General features: G+C 40.6%; 2 protein-coding genes across 3 annotated transcripts; both read right to left on the minus strand.

Annotated features, from left to right (window-relative positions):
* Nucleotides 1-196: 196 nt before the first annotated feature.
* LOC128380746 (hydroxycarboxylic acid receptor 2-like) lies at nucleotides 197-1,487 on the minus strand. Its single transcript, XM_053340636.1, has one exon. The coding sequence runs from the start codon at nucleotides 1,297-1,299 to the stop codon at nucleotides 292-294; it is 1,008 nt and encodes a 335-aa protein (XP_053196611.1). The 5' UTR covers nucleotides 1,300-1,487; the 3' UTR covers nucleotides 197-291.
* Nucleotides 1,488-5,064: 3,577 nt separating this feature from the next.
* On the minus strand, nucleotides 5,065-14,726 carry denr (density-regulated protein). 2 transcript variants are annotated; one of them, XM_053340641.1, is made up of 8 exons: nucleotides 14,586-14,726; nucleotides 12,156-12,268; nucleotides 11,409-11,428; nucleotides 11,172-11,257; nucleotides 10,022-10,110; nucleotides 9,126-9,242; nucleotides 8,255-8,394; nucleotides 5,065-5,425 (listed from the first exon to the last, which is right to left on the minus strand). In XM_053340641.1, the coding sequence occupies exons 2-8, from the start codon at nucleotides 12,256-12,258 to the stop codon at nucleotides 5,381-5,383; spliced, it is 600 nt and encodes a 199-aa protein (XP_053196616.1). In that variant the 5' UTR covers nucleotides 12,259-12,268; nucleotides 14,586-14,726; the 3' UTR covers nucleotides 5,065-5,380. The 2 variants fall into 2 exon arrangements, with proteins under 2 accessions (XP_053196616.1, XP_053196617.1); XM_053340642.1 differs by having other exon boundaries at nucleotides 10,022-10,102; nucleotides 11,164-11,257.
* Nucleotides 14,727-14,873: the final 147 nt, after the last annotated feature.

Consider the following 14,873-nt stretch of genomic DNA (forward strand, 5'->3'; position numbering starts at 1 on the left):
AACAAGGACAATAATAAGACAGTAAAAAAAATTAAGTTCTTTGCATTTAAAATATTTTTTAACATATTAAAATATATTTATGTTGGAAATTGCAATTGATTAATTTTCTTCACACACTCACAGTGGTTTATACTGTACCAACACGTGCACAGCTCTAAACCATGAATTATTTTACATTAGTCATTTAATGGTTCACAATCACAGCAAAATATCTTCTACATTTTATCATAGTATCTTATAAAGTTGGATTATACATTATAGCAACAGCGAGGCCTTTGTTTTAACGTGACATCAGGAACTATCAGGCAGCTGGTTTGAACTCTTTCTACCATCAACGGTGGAAATTTCATTCTTCGTTTCTGACGGCTCTTTGTCGTCTTTCCTCCTCAGCACCTTATTAATGAGCTTCTGGAAAGTGCCGCTGAAGACGGGGCTCGAGAAATAATACACAACGGGGTTGAGGACGCTGTTGAAGTACGTGAAACACACGGACGTGTAAAACGCCAGGTTGGCCTCCTCGAAGTATTTGCATTCGTTGTACCATACCTTGAGGATCCACACAGCAATACGTGATATGGTGCTGGGGAAGAAACACGTGATAAAGATCAGAGCGACGGCCAAGACGAACTGAACAGCCCGTTTAATTTTCCCCTTTTTGTCCACAGTCCTGATCCTCAGCTGCCATGTGATCCTGAACGTGCAGAAGGCCACGATCGCAGTGGGCAGGAAAAACTGCATGACATAAAAAGTGTTGTGCCAGGTTGAGAGGGGGGTGAAGCCCATGCAAATGTTGAAACTCTCACACTGTGTACGATTGTTCTGCTCATAGAAGTGTTCGTCGGCAAGGAGGTAACCAGTGGCGACAAAAATGAGCCCCCATAGACCGAGGGAGACCAAGAGAGCGTAGCCTAGGCCCATTCGGTTGATCCGATTGAGCGGGTGGACGATCTTGAAGTATCGGTCGACAGCCACCGCTGTGAGGAAGAAGATCCCCGCCGCACGGTTGGCCGCCAATAAAAAGAGCAGGATCCGACAGAGGGCATCGCCGTGGATCCAATCCTTCCCTCGCCTGTAGTAGTCGGCTCTGAAAGGAAGGCAGAACAGCACGATGGAGTCGGCGACGGCCAGGTGAGTCAGGTACACGGCGTTGGGCTTCCACTCGTCCATATGGAAGATGAACATCCACAGAGCGACGATGTTCCCGATCAGTCCGAACATGAACTCCAGGATTAGAATCGGAGGCAGGAGCTGGTCCAAGATTGGAGCCTCGAAAGCGCAGCAGTTGACCGAGAGATTCATCCTTTTGGACAGTCAGCGAAGCACAATGAACTCACACACTCCCACTGCTCTATATAGTGTCAACACAGATATGCTGCATCAGGTGACATCTTTTAGTAGGGATTCATGTTTGCGCTCATGCAAACGATTCTCAGACAAACACACTAATTCCTAAGTGGAGCTAACATCTGTGCACTATCTGCTGGGAGGTGGTATTGACCCAGAGGAGCGTGGAAACAACTGTAAATGTTATCCATCTGGGGAGTGTGGCTTCATTATAAAACTATTATTCAGTGGGAACAAGGCTCACTCGGGGGTATTAAAAGAAGGATGCTTGGAAAAACAACTAACCTGCGGCCATTTATGTGATAAAGATAAAACGGGTAACTCCAACGCAAATCATATAAATCTGAAAATGTTTAGTGGTTTTTTGAGAAATAGGGACACACACAGTGGGCCAATTGAAGGGGGCCCAACTTCTTTATCCCCGTAGTAGAAGAGAGCGTTCAGGGGCAAAGAGGTTAAGTTAAATATGTGAGTCTTGTCTCATGTCTTTAGACTCATTGATCCTTTATCTCATTGAGGTTTGTACAAGTTATGATCTGCTGGGGCTTTTTCATTACTACTTGGCTCGACTTCACTCAGTTTTTTTTTTTGCTTTTCCATCAAGGATAGGAGCTGGTACCTGGTACTTTTTTACTATCTGCTCTGCTGAGGTTCCAAGCGAGCCGAGCCGATACTAAATGTGACGTCATCAGACTGCCGGCCACTAATTGGTCAGAAAGTGTCGTCACTGGAAGAGTCATGAGCCGTCCTACACAAGAATCAAAACCCAGCATTACGGCAATTTGGCTCCCTTCTTTTGCTTTGTGTGTGACAGAAAGCCACATACAGCAGCAAGTACACCAGCACCTCCATGTCCTTTTAGATTAAACAAAAAAAATGGAGGATAACTTGTGCAATATTACTGTGACTATGAAATATGTTGGCACTTTTGTATGACTGAGTATGTATGTGTATGATTGCGTGTGTAGTAGCTATGTATTTTATCTCGCCCTATTACTTTTTAACCCTCCTGTTGTCCTCAGGTCAAGGAAGGACAGAAGGAAAGGAGGAAGGAGGAAGGACGGAAAGGAGTAAGGAGGAAAAGAGGAAGGAAGTAAGGAAAGAGAAGGAAGGAAGGAAGGAAGGAAAGGAGTAAGGAGGGAGGGAGGAAGGGAGGAAGGAAAGGAGGAAGGAAGGAAGGATGGAAGGAGGAGGGAGCAAAGAAAGAAGGGTGGAGGGGAAGAAGGAAGGAAAAATTAAAGAAAGAGGGAAGAAGGAAGGAAAGAAGGAACAGTCAAAAGAGAGATGGGGTCAATTTGACCCGGGAGGACGACACGAGGGTTAATCGAGCTCCGTTCTCTGCCTTGGGTTTTGAATTTCGTTGTATTTGATACAATGACAATAAAAGGAATCTATCTATCATTGTTTATGTGCTTGTGTCGAGTATAAAACAAAGTCACAGCAGTTTCTTGCAGCCGTGCTATGACGACCCCGCCCACGTTGAGGAGGTACAATGAAGTAAGGTGAAAATAACACGCCTGGTACCAACACCGAGTAGAGTCGGGTCAAGCCGAGTAGTGTAAGAACTGTATAATGGAAAAGTCCCATGTGGCTCCGACTATGGCTCTGAAATATCAGCAGCCTAACTGAGCTGTGTAATGATAAATCCACGGTGCTGTCCGAGGTGCTGAAGTAGGAGATGGATTTTGCAATTGCCTGGTTTTCTCTCAATCTGTTAGTTTCATTTTGGACCTGTAATATCCTCTAAACTATATACTATAAATACTCAATTTTATATCATATACTGTATAGCAGGGGTGTCAAATTCATTTTAGTTCAGGGGCCGCATATTGCCCAATTTCACTGGTCCAGCCCAATCTAAAGTGGGTCCGACCAGTAAAACCATTGCATAATAACCTACAAATAGTATATATTATAATTTTACTGTCATAAACTATCTAGGGTTACCCTGGTAAGAGACGCTGATAAAATGTGTCCAAGCCCACTGAGGCAAATGTGTCCTTTAAATCTGAATCACTTTGCAAGTCAGTTATCTCAAGTTGGATGTCTTCAGGCTGATCAGAAGCCTTTACTGTGCATGTCCAGTGAGAATAAGATAAAAAAGCATTTTATTGAAAAACTGGAGTTACTTTTCTGCAATTTCTGCAACGTTATCCAGTGGGCCTGTTCTGGTTTTACGCCCTGTGCTCTATAGAGTAGTCTCACCTTTATGATTATGTAGTTATTATGCCTGCCACAATAATTATCGACTTATCGTACAATAACGTAATTATCAGCATCATCATGTCTATATATGGACTTATCATATGATACATGGTCATGACCTTTGACCTTAGTATTGCCACACTAGCATCACATTAGCAGCTAAGAGGCTATTCATGTCACATTGGCTAAGTGAGTAGTGTCCTCCATTCCTCACTGTGTTTGTCCTGAGTGGAGACTGCAGAAGAATTTAAAGGTAAATAACCCTAACCCCAAACATAATGACAGTAGTAGCACCCACTCTCCAATCCCACCTCCTTTACATTATTATACTATTATAATATCATTATATCAGTGGTATAAAATTATCTTTAAATGACAATATCATCGTTTTTTGCGATTATTTCAGCAGTAGTAATCGTGACCGGTCTAAGTAGTTACAGCCTACAGTATTTATATGATGATTCATTAGTGTCTGTGCACTAACAGTGTCTTGTTAACCTTTGTGTCGTCCTCCCGGGTCAAATTGACCCCACCTGTTTTGACTCTTCCTTCTTTCCTTCCTTCGTCCATCCCCCTTTCTTCCTTCCTCCTTTCCTTCCTCTTTTCCTTCCCTCCTTCTCTTTCTTTCCTTCCTTCTTCCACCCCCCTTCCTTCGATCTGTCCCTTCTCCCTGCTCTCTTTCCTCGCCCCCTTCCCTCTGTCCTTCTTTCCTTCCTTCCTTCCTCCTCTTTTCCTTTCTCACTCCCTCCCTCCCTCCTTCTTTCTTTCCTCCGCCCTTCGTTCCTTCCTCCCTTCCTTCTTCCTCCTTTCCAACCTTCCTTTCTTTCTTGACTCGAGGACAACAGGAGGGTTAAGGAAATATATTGTCTATTGTAACATCCAGAATTAAGCTTGGCCTGTATGATAATCCTGCAGTCTTCCTATTAGACCACCACCCCTGTTAAAAAATGAACTAATCACTTCTTGAGAAAGAATAAAGAAAAAACAAACTTGGAAAGTAGACGTTGAGTTTCTTTCCTTCCTTCTGTGCTACCTTCCTACCTCCTTTCCTTCTACTGTTCCTTCCTTCCTTCCTCCCTCATTCTTTCTTTCCTCTCTTCCTTCTTTCCTCCCTCCTTTCTTCTCTTTTTCTTTCCTTCCTTCCTTCGATCTGTCCCTTCTCCCTCCTTCTCCTTCTTTCCTTCCTCCCTCCCTCCCTTCCTTCCTCCATCCTTCCTTCCTTTCTCCCTACTTTGCTTCCTTCCCTCTTTCCTTCCTCCTTCATTCCTTCTTCCTTTCCTCTAGCCTTCCTTCTTCCTCCTTTCCATCCCTCCATCCATCCTCCCTTCCTTTCTTGACTCGAGGACAACAAGAGAGTTACGGAAAAAAAGGCCAGCACTCCATACTTTTAGTTATTTAGTTCATTGATAATCCTGCAGTCCTCCTATTAGACCACCACCCCTGTTAAAAAATGAACTAATCATCACTTCTTGAGAAAGAATAAAGAAAAAACAAACTTGGAAAGTAGACGTTGAGTGTTTAGGCGAAGGAGACTGAAATTTATTAGCCTACAGTTTGCGTTTGAGTGAACAACATTTTGTGGGAGGGATTCACGTCATACCACACCTTTGGCAAACGAGAGAAAGCAGCTATTAACTAAAAAAAAAAAAAAAAAGAAAAGAAAAAAAAAAGAAAGAAAAGAAAAAGTAAGCCAAGTGAGTGGCCAAGTCCGCAGCTTTTTTTTTTATGTACAGTAAATAAAATAAGTATAAAATGACTTAAATGTGTACATTTGGCCAGGTTGTCGCTGTTACAGGTCACATCCATTTCAGTAAAAGTGCATATTTGGTCTTCACTTCTTGACTTCACCCAGATCATCAATGCTGTCATCGTCCACCTACGAGAGACAGAGAGAGGAAGAGAGGGAGGGAAATCAATATTTGGTGTCGTGTGAATGAATACCAGACTTCTTCCTCTGAGTCTGGCTATATTCTGTACTTTTCTTGTCAACAAATCTCCTAAAAATAAACTCTTAACTCCTGTTTAAGTGCTAAAAACGACAATGATCAGCTGTTTTAGGAAGTTACTGCATTTTACTTGATGTTATATATCGTATTTAGTCTATTTTTGTAGCTACTTTTATTTTGTACTATTTAAAAAATATTGTTATTATTATTTTCCATCTTATATTACATTAGGAAGGAAGGAAGGAAGGAAGGAAGGAAGGAAGGAAGGAAAAGAAGGAGGGGAAGGCAGAGTAGACAGGAATGAAAGACGGAAGGAAGGAAGGAAGGAAAGAAGGAAGGACGGAAGGAAGGAAGGAAGGACGGAAGGAAGGAAGGAAGGACGGAAGGAAGGAAGGAAGGAAGGAAAGAAGGAAGGAAGGAAGGAAGGAAGGAAGGAAGGAAGGAAGGAAAGAAGGAAGGAAGGATGGAAGGAAGGATGGAAGGAAGAAAGGAAGGAAAAGAAGGATGGGAAGGCAGAGTAGACAGGAATGAAAGACGGAAGGAAGGAAGGAAGGAAAGAAGGAAGGACGGAAGGAAGGAAGGACGGAAGGAAGGAAGGAAAGAAGGAAGGAAGGAAAGAAGGAAGGAAGGATGGAAGTAAGGAAGGAAAGAAGGAAGGAAGGATGGAAGGATGGAAGGAAGGATGGAAGGAAGAAAGGAAGGAAAGAAGGAGGAGAAGGCAGAGTAGACAGGAATGAAAGACGGAAGAAAGGAAGGAAGGAAGAAAGGAAGGAAAAGAATTAATTAATTACATTAATGTTCTTTTTTAACACTGCTTTATTCTCCTTTTAAGCCCTTTATAATGTGAGACATTTATTTTGTAGTAATAAACAATTTCTGGTATTAAAAAAGGTGCTATACAAATAGTTACTATGCTTTTAAAATGTATTTTTATTTAATTTACATTGTATATTTATATTTATATTGCCATTATATTGTATTTCATCTATTTTTTTAGCGTACTTTTACTATGTTCTATTTTACTATTTCAAAATAAAACTATTTTGCACCTTATATTACATTAATACATTGCTTTATGCTCCTTTTAGGCCACTTTAATGTAAAGCACTTAGTATATGTAATTTATTTAGTAGTAAAGCACTTCTTGTTTGAAAGATGCTATAAAAATAAAGTTATTATGCTATTAAAATGTTATATTTTATTTTTTATATTGTATATTCATTTTTTATATTTACATTGACATTATACTGTATTCTACTGCACTATTTTTTACTATTTTAAAATGATTGCTATTTTTATTTTCCATCATATATTCCATTATCTTTTTTATTCTTTTATGCTCCTTTAAAGCCTTTTATTAGGTGTCATTTATTTAGTTGTAAATCACTTTGAGCTGCAATTCCTGTATGAAAGCTGCTATGCAAAGAAACTTATGAGTATTATAATTATTATTACTGAGTATTAAAATTAAACTATATATTTGTGATGAGACCACAGACAGGATGAGGAAGTCAGACACTAACATTAAGTTTTTAGTCTTTTCATGAGATTTGCTGACAAGAGCAAAATTATACACCAAAAAAAAGACGGACTTTTCCTTTAAACTCTTGTAGGTGCAAAGGTTAGAAAGAACTAAGAGCTTTTGTTGTGGGGCTAAATGTGACGTTCATAAAAATGCAAATTAACAAACATTGGCGCGCACACACACACACACGCACGCACGCACGCACGCACACACGCACACACACACACACACACACACACACACACACACACACACACCTCTCTCTCATATACCTTAAATTAAAAAACTTTATTACTTTATTTCAGGCTGTTACGTAAGCTGAACATCGTCACGCTTCCTCTAAAGTACATTTTTAGCAGCCGTGGGATTATTTAGCGTCGTCTGTTGGGTTTCTCCCACTCAGCTCGTTTAGATTTAAAAAACTAGCCCTGAGATCTTTGGAAGGATAAAGATAGACCAGAGCTATTTTTAATGTAATTCTTAACATCACAGGAGGAAGGGAGGGAGGGAGGAAGAAGGAAGGTAGGAGGGAGGGAAGGAAGGGAGGGAGGAAGGAGGGAGGAAGGAAGGGGGAAAAGAAGAAGGAAGGAAGGGGGAAAGGAAGAAGGAAAGGAGGAAAGGAAGGAAGGAAGGAGAGAGGGAGGAAAGAAGGAAGGAGGAAAGGAAGGAAGGAAGGAAGGAAGGGAGGAGGGAGGGAGGAAAGAAGGAAGGAGGGAGGGAAGAAAGGTAGGAGGGAGGGAAGAAAGGTAGGAGGGAGGGAAGGAAGGAGGGAGGGAGGGAAGGAAGGAGGGAGGGAGGGAGGGAAGGAAGAAGGGAGGGAGGGAAGGAAGGAAGGAAGGAGGGAGGGAGGGAGGAAAGAAGGAAGGAGGGAGGGAGGGAGGAAAGAAGGAAGGAAGGGGGAAAGGAAGAAGGAGGAGGGAGAGAGGAAAGAAGGAAGGAGGGAGTGAGGGAAGGAAGAAAGGTAGGAGGGAGGGAGGGAAGGCAGAAAGGAAGGAGGGAAGGAAGGAGGGAGGGAGGAAAGAAGGAAGGAAGGGGGAAAGGAGGAAGGAAGAAGGGAAGGAAGAAAGGTAGGAGGGAGGGAGGGAAGGCAGGAAGGAAGGAGGGAGGGAAGGAAGGTAGGAGGGAGGGAGGGAGGAAGGAAAGGAAAAAAGGAAGGAAGGAAAGAAGGACAGAGAAAGAGAGAAGGAGGGAAGGAAGGTTTTGCCTCGTTGAGTAAAGAAGAAGACAAACTCACCTCAGGCCACTTCTCTTGAATGACGTCGATGATGTCGTCTGTAAAATCTCCCTGAATGATGATTTCATCCTCCGCTGTCACTGAGGCACCGCAAGAGAACTTCTGGGCAAAGAACCGCTGAGCCTCCTTAAGTTCGATGTCTGCAGGAGAAAAACAACAAGAAGAATTAAAAGCTTTGACCCTGTCTGTTTTGACTGTTCCTTCTTTCCTCCCTTCCTTCCTTTCCTTCCTTTCTCCCATCCTTCTGTCCATCCCTCATTCCCTCCTTCCTTCCTCTCTTCCTCCATCCTTCTCTCTTTCTTTCCTCTACCCTACCTTCCTCCATCCTACCTACCTACCTACCTACCTTCCTCCCTCCCTCCCTCCTACCTCCCTCCCCTCATTCACTCCCTCCTTCCTTCCTTCCTTCCTTCCTTCCTTCCTTCCTTCCTTTCCTCCCTCCTACCTTCCTCCATCCCTTCCATCCTTCCTCCCTCACTCCTTCCTACCTTCCCTCACTCCTTCCCTCTTTCTTTCCTCCCCCCTACCTTCCTCCATCCCTTCAATCCTTCCTCCCTCCCTCCCTCCTTTCCTTCTGTCTTCCTCCCTCCCTTCCTCCTTTCCTCCTTCTTCCTCACTCCTTTCCTCCTTCCTTCCTCCCTCCTTCCTTCCTTCCCTCACTCCCTCCCTCCCTCCATCCTTCCCTCCCTCCTTTCCCCCTTCCTTCCTTCCTCCCTCCCTCCCTTCCTTCTTCCTCCCTCCTTTCCCCCTTCCTCCTTCCTCCCTCCCTCCCTCCTTCCTCCCTCCCTCCCATTCTTGACTCGAGGACAACAGGAGGGTTAAGAAAAAGAAAGTATAATTAGACACACATAAAAATAAACCCCATTCTTACCAAATGTTGCCAGGCCGCACACCCGTGTGACGTATTTCTTCTTGGCTCTCGGGATTTTTGCTATCGAAACTTTCTGAGGCACAGTCTTCTTTTTCTGTTTGATCTGGCCTCTTCCACCTTAGAAATGAAAAGCAGCAGCATGATTATCTGACTTCTCTTCATTGTATCAGGTTCAAGTCACTTTATTGATACTCGTATAGGTAAACTTGTTTTGCAGTGAAATGAGATGATGTAACACATTTATACAATAGTAGAGACAACAAACTCAACCTAAGAGACATAAAGATGTATCCAAGGCAACAACAATCAGGACACAGAAGAGAAAAGGCCGGAAAACTTTCTCAATAAAATAAATAAAAAATAATTAAGAGCTCTAAAACCGAGGTAAAAGCAAGTTTAAAACTAAATAAATAGACATACTGCCCAATTTAATCTCACGTGGGCCGGATCATTAAAAAGATGGATGGAAGGAAGGAAGGACGGAAGGAAGGAAGGAAGGATGGAAAGATGTAAGGAAGAAAGGAAGAAAAAGGAGGAGAAGGAAGAGTAGACAGGAATGAAAGACGGAAGGAAGGAAGGAAAGATGTAAGGAAGGAAGGAAGGAAAGATGGAAGGAAGAAAGGGAGGAAGGACAGATAGATGGAAGAAAGGAAGGAAAAGAAGGAGGAGAAGGAAGAAAAAGAAGACAGGAAGGAAGGAATAAATAAGGAAAGTGGGCCGGATTGGACCCCTCGACGGGCCGGATCTGGCTCACGGGCCGCATGTTTGACATCCTTGAAATAGATCAATACATGTATAAATTTGGAAAACACACACACACACACACACACACACACACACACACACACACACACACACACACACACACACACACACACACACACACACACACACACCTCTCTTCTGTTTCTTCTTCTCCTCCTCCTCGCCGACAGGGAAAGCTTCTCCAGTTCCGGGTTCCTGTTTGGGAGCCTTTGCTGCCGGGCCAGTTGGACCAAAATAAACACAAAAGCACATTAAAACCAATCCAGGAAACACCAACTATCACTTTTTATTAGATTATAAATTATAAATGATACTTAGTGTGTTAGACCTGGAGGGTTAGACGCAATATTCAGACCTGAATTACAACTTTTCCAAATAGTAAATAGATCTTAGTGCAGCTAAAAAGAGCAACCCACCTTTTAAATTAAGCTGCGCTGCTACTACAGTAACTACGGTAGCCCAATCAAATCTGAACGAGAGCCTTTAGTCTACCGTAATTACTCTAGTAGAAGCTCAACTAAACAGTCTAATTTCGTTAACTTGCTCAAATTTATTTGGTAATTTTCTTTTTTATCAACTAAATTACCATCCTCTTAATTAAATGACAACTTTTCCAAATAGTAAATAATGTCAGTGCTGGAAGGTTTTGTTGACGCTGGCAAATTTTAACCCTTTCTTTACATTTAAGAGCTTTAAAATCATCATATTCACATTTATTTTAGCTGGACTTTTCCTAATGTGACCCCTAATATACAAAAATGGAAATAAAATACATCTGATACACATTTAACACAGCAGGAGGGTTACAGAAGGGGCGAGCGATCCACATTTTAAGATTAAGTTGCCTTGCTACTACAGTAACTACGGCAGCCCAATCAAATCCAAACCAGAGCCTTTAGTCTACCGTAATTACTGTAGTAGAAGCACAACTAAACAGTCAAATTTAGCTTATTTGGTCATTTTCTTTGATATTTGTGCTTCTACTGTCAGTCAATAAGCTATGTAGATAAATGATGTCTTTATTATTATTATTATTTATTATTTGTCTGTTGTATTTGTGTTTGATGCTGAAATACAATCCAGAGTGTTTTCAAAATAAAATCCCTGCAGGCTAGCAATCAATACAAACATCTGAGTATGCTTTCAATATTTCCACATCCAAACCCCACACTGTTTATTCTCATCCAATATATGTTTTATTTATATCTGTTTATTTGTGAACTTACTTTGAGGAAATTAAAAGTATCGGTTACTATGGTTACTAATCTTAAACGATACTCACCTACAGTCATCCTGGCAAACACATCGGGGAAGTTCTTCTCAAGCCACTGCCTGCATTTAGCCGGCTCAGGCATGTACTCACAGTACTACACACACACACACACACACACACACACACACACACACACACACACACACACACACACACAGAGTTATAAGTTAAATATCAGATTCAATATCCTGGTGACTGATTCAGTAAACTGAGTCACGCTGCAGAGTACATATAATTAAACTCACCTCTGTAGGCAGAGAGCACACTGCAGAGAAAGAAAAGAATCGATTAGAAACAGAGAATAATCATTTATATAATCATTCAAATCACATTTCAATGCAATGATTAGACAATTAATCGATCAGACAATGAATTACAAAATGTTTTTGATAATAAATCTATCATTTTGAGTCATTATTTAAAGCAGGAAATATCCAAATTCTCTGATTCCAGCTTCTCAAATGTGTAAATGTTGTTTTTTAGTCATCTTTGGCAGTAAATTGAATAATTTGGGGTTGTGGACTGTTGCTTGGAACATTTTCCATCATTTTATAAACCAAACAACTAACAGATTAATCTCATAAATAATCATAATTTGCAGCCATAGTACTAATATGACTCCTGACTAGGCATGGGATGATAACCGTGTTCAAGGTATACTGCGATATGAAAAGTCATGATAACCAAAACCGCCAAATTTTCTGTCATACCGTTCCTAAGGTATGAGCTGTTTTTAGTCTGGTCAAAGACAGAAAGTGCAGGTCAGAAATCCCTCAGGTGGTGCAGCTGCAGCGTAGAGTATCACGACCCCTCACACTATCATTACAGTATATATTCAGGTTAAATTAACATGTCTGTCTTTATTTTTCTTCCTTTTAGGAACATTTTAGAGCCATACCATGAAACTGTGATATTTTTACTTATGGTTATCATACCGCCAGAATCTCATACCGGCCCATGCCTAGTCCTGAGTGAAAGCTGGTCTATTTTACCTCCACAGTAAAGCACTTTCAGTGGGTACTTTGAATCAGGGTCCGCTCTATCGTGCTCTGATCTGCTCTCAGAAGAACCCGATTCCATCTCAGTAGTAGCCATCACGATTTATCTGGAGGAAAAAGAGGAAGATGCACGGAGAGAAACATTAAAAAGGTGGCTTCCTTCCTTCTGTCCATCCCTCCTTCCTTCCTTCATCCCTTCCTCCCTCCTACCTTGCTCCTACCTTCCTTCCCTCCCTCACTCCCTCCTTCCATTCCTCCCTCCTTCTCTTTCTTTCCTCCCCCTACCTTCCTCCATGCCTTCCATCTTTCCTTCCTTCCTCCCTCCTTCCTACCTTCCTTCTCTCTTTCTTCCCTCCCTCCATCCCTCCCATCCCTTCCTCCCTACCTCCTACCTTCCCTCCCTCCCTCCTACCTTCCATCCCTTCCTCCTTTCTTCCTTCTCTCCATCCCTTCCATCTTTCCTTCCTTCGTACCTTCCTTCCCTCCCTCAGTCAAGTCAAGTGCGTGTCAAGTTTTTACTGTTCACACTGACTAATAAAAAATCCCTTTCAAATGTAAATGATGGGAAGACAGAATCCACAGTGTGTCCACATGATAACTTGATGCAAAACTACTTTTAAGAGTTGATGTAAAGCTTACGTAACAGCGTGCTTTAGTCAAATCAAAATGACATCAGACATATTTACAGTCTTTATAGCATCAGATTCCCTCTTATAGTATAGTATAGTAACAAAAAGACTTTGCTACTAAAAACACTGTAACGTTGAAACATAGAAGATGAAGATTTGACTCATTTGGACGCTGAAGCTTTATATTAGCTTCAAATAAATACATTGACTGTGGATTTTTTCCTCCATGACTTCTGCTTTATTGGCTGTTTTCGTACATATTCATGATATAATTGTATATATTTAACCAATTTTCCATAAAAAGGGGGATAATTTAGGCCTTACATTTCAGTTTTAGAACATTATTTTCAAGTCAGAGAGATAATAATCTGTTTAAATGAAAAATAAAGGCATGATGATGATTTTGAAAAGCCCCAATAGTTCATTTAAAAATACTTGAAATCATTTTATGATGATAAATCTGACTGTTGTTTTAAGAAACACTTGAAAAATATGAATCTGCCCTTTAAATGAACTTCTACATTTACATTAAATATGTTCTCAGATGTGAGGGGGATAATTTGGGCCTAACATTTGATTTTTAGAACATTATATGCAAGTCATAGAGATAGTAATCTGTTTAAATGAAAAATAAAAAGGCATTATAATGATTTTAAAAGCCCTCACAGTTCATTTAAATACAATTAAAATCATTTCCCATCAAGATAAACCTAATATTTTAAGAAATTTGGCCATTTAAATAAGCTTCTATGTTTACAATACACCTTAAACATGCACAAAAACTATGTCCCTCAGATGTGAGGGGGATCATTTTGGGCCTAACACTTTATTTTTAGAACATTATATGCAAGTCATGGAGATAAATAATCTAATAAAATGAAAAATAAATGCATTTTGATGATATGAAAAGCCAATTTCCCATCAAGATAGACTATTATGAAAGACTATTAATCAGAAAGACTATTAATCTGGCCATTAAATAAGCTTATATGTTTATAGTATCATTTAATTATAGACAAAAACTTAGACATTTATATTAAATATGTCCACAGATGTGATCCCCATCAAGAAAATACTTAAATATTTAAGAAAAATGGATGCATGATCAGGATTTAAAAGCCCCCACAGTTCATTTAAATGCACTTAAAATAATTTAATATTTTAAGAAATCTGGCCTTTAAATGAAATCTGGCCTTTAAATGAACTTCTATATTTATAATACACCTTAAAGATGCACAGAAACTTTAAATGAACATCACACATATCCTCAGATGATGTTATTCTGGGAGGATTTCATCATACTAGCCTTCCTCTGCCAAAAAAAACTGCTCATATATTTTAACACACAATTAACATAATTAAAAACACACATGTATAAGCTGTAATAAGTCACACTTATCACCAGTCTATCTCTCAGTGGAGCTAATTAACAGCTGATTAAAAGCACAGCTGCAGCAGATCAGATGATAGCATCCAAGTAGCTTTAGCTGCACACATGCGGCTCATTTAATACCCTGTTTTTATATATAAATAACCACATTTACTACACATTACAGGATTTAAATATAATGCTTAGTCTGTTACCATTGCTCTAGTGTCAAAGTGTATCCTTTCTGAGGAGATTAAACCTTTCTAAACCTTTCTAAATGTGTTTTTATCTGGTTTCATTCATCAGGAGGTAACGTTGAGTCACCCAGCTGTCACTGTTAGCTCACACAGCTAACAGCTAACTAGCTCTAGAAACACAAGAAGAAGAAGAAGAAAAATAATATGATAAACGTTGACTTTACTTTACCTAATTATTCTCTTAAAACTGATGTGTGTCCAGTGAAGCCGCTCGCATTATTTGTTTTGTTTTTTTAGACAATCATTCTTGTTGTTGGAGAAGGTTTTTAGTTGGCGTACTTGGAGCACGCCTGGTAGCTGCTTCTTGTTTTAGTGGATGAAGCGAAGCATTGAAGGTGGTCACAGTGCAGCTAGCGGCGAGCAGCGCCCCCTGTCGGTCCGGAGAACAACCGCATTACACCCACACACCATCATACGGTTAAGGTACATTTCTCTTTCAAGGTTTATTTATTTAAAC

The sequence above is a fragment of the Scomber japonicus genome, chromosome 19 (assembly GCF_027409825.1).
Source record: "Scomber japonicus isolate fScoJap1 chromosome 19, fScoJap1.pri, whole genome shotgun sequence".
Lineage (NCBI taxonomy): Eukaryota > Metazoa > Chordata > Actinopteri > Scombriformes > Scombridae > Scomber > Scomber japonicus.

Excerpts from the sequence above, each read along its gene's own strand:
- LOC128380746 (XM_053340636.1), bottom strand. The coding sequence starts at position 1,299 with ATGAATCTCTCGGTCAACTGCTGCGCTTTCGAGGCTCCAATCTTGGAC.
- denr (XM_053340641.1), bottom strand. The coding sequence starts at position 12,258 with ATGGCTACTACTGAGATGGAATCGGGTTCTTCTGAGAGCAGATCAGAG. Across the intron at positions 11,429-12,155 it reads GAAAGTGCTTTACTGTGGAG|TGTGCTCTCTGCCTACAGAG; the intron begins GTAAAATAGACC and ends CTTTCTCTGCAG. Across the intron at positions 5,426-8,254 it reads TTCAAGAGAAGTGGCCTGAG|GTGGACGATGACAGCATTGA; the intron begins GTGAGTTTGTCT and ends TGTCTCTCGTAG.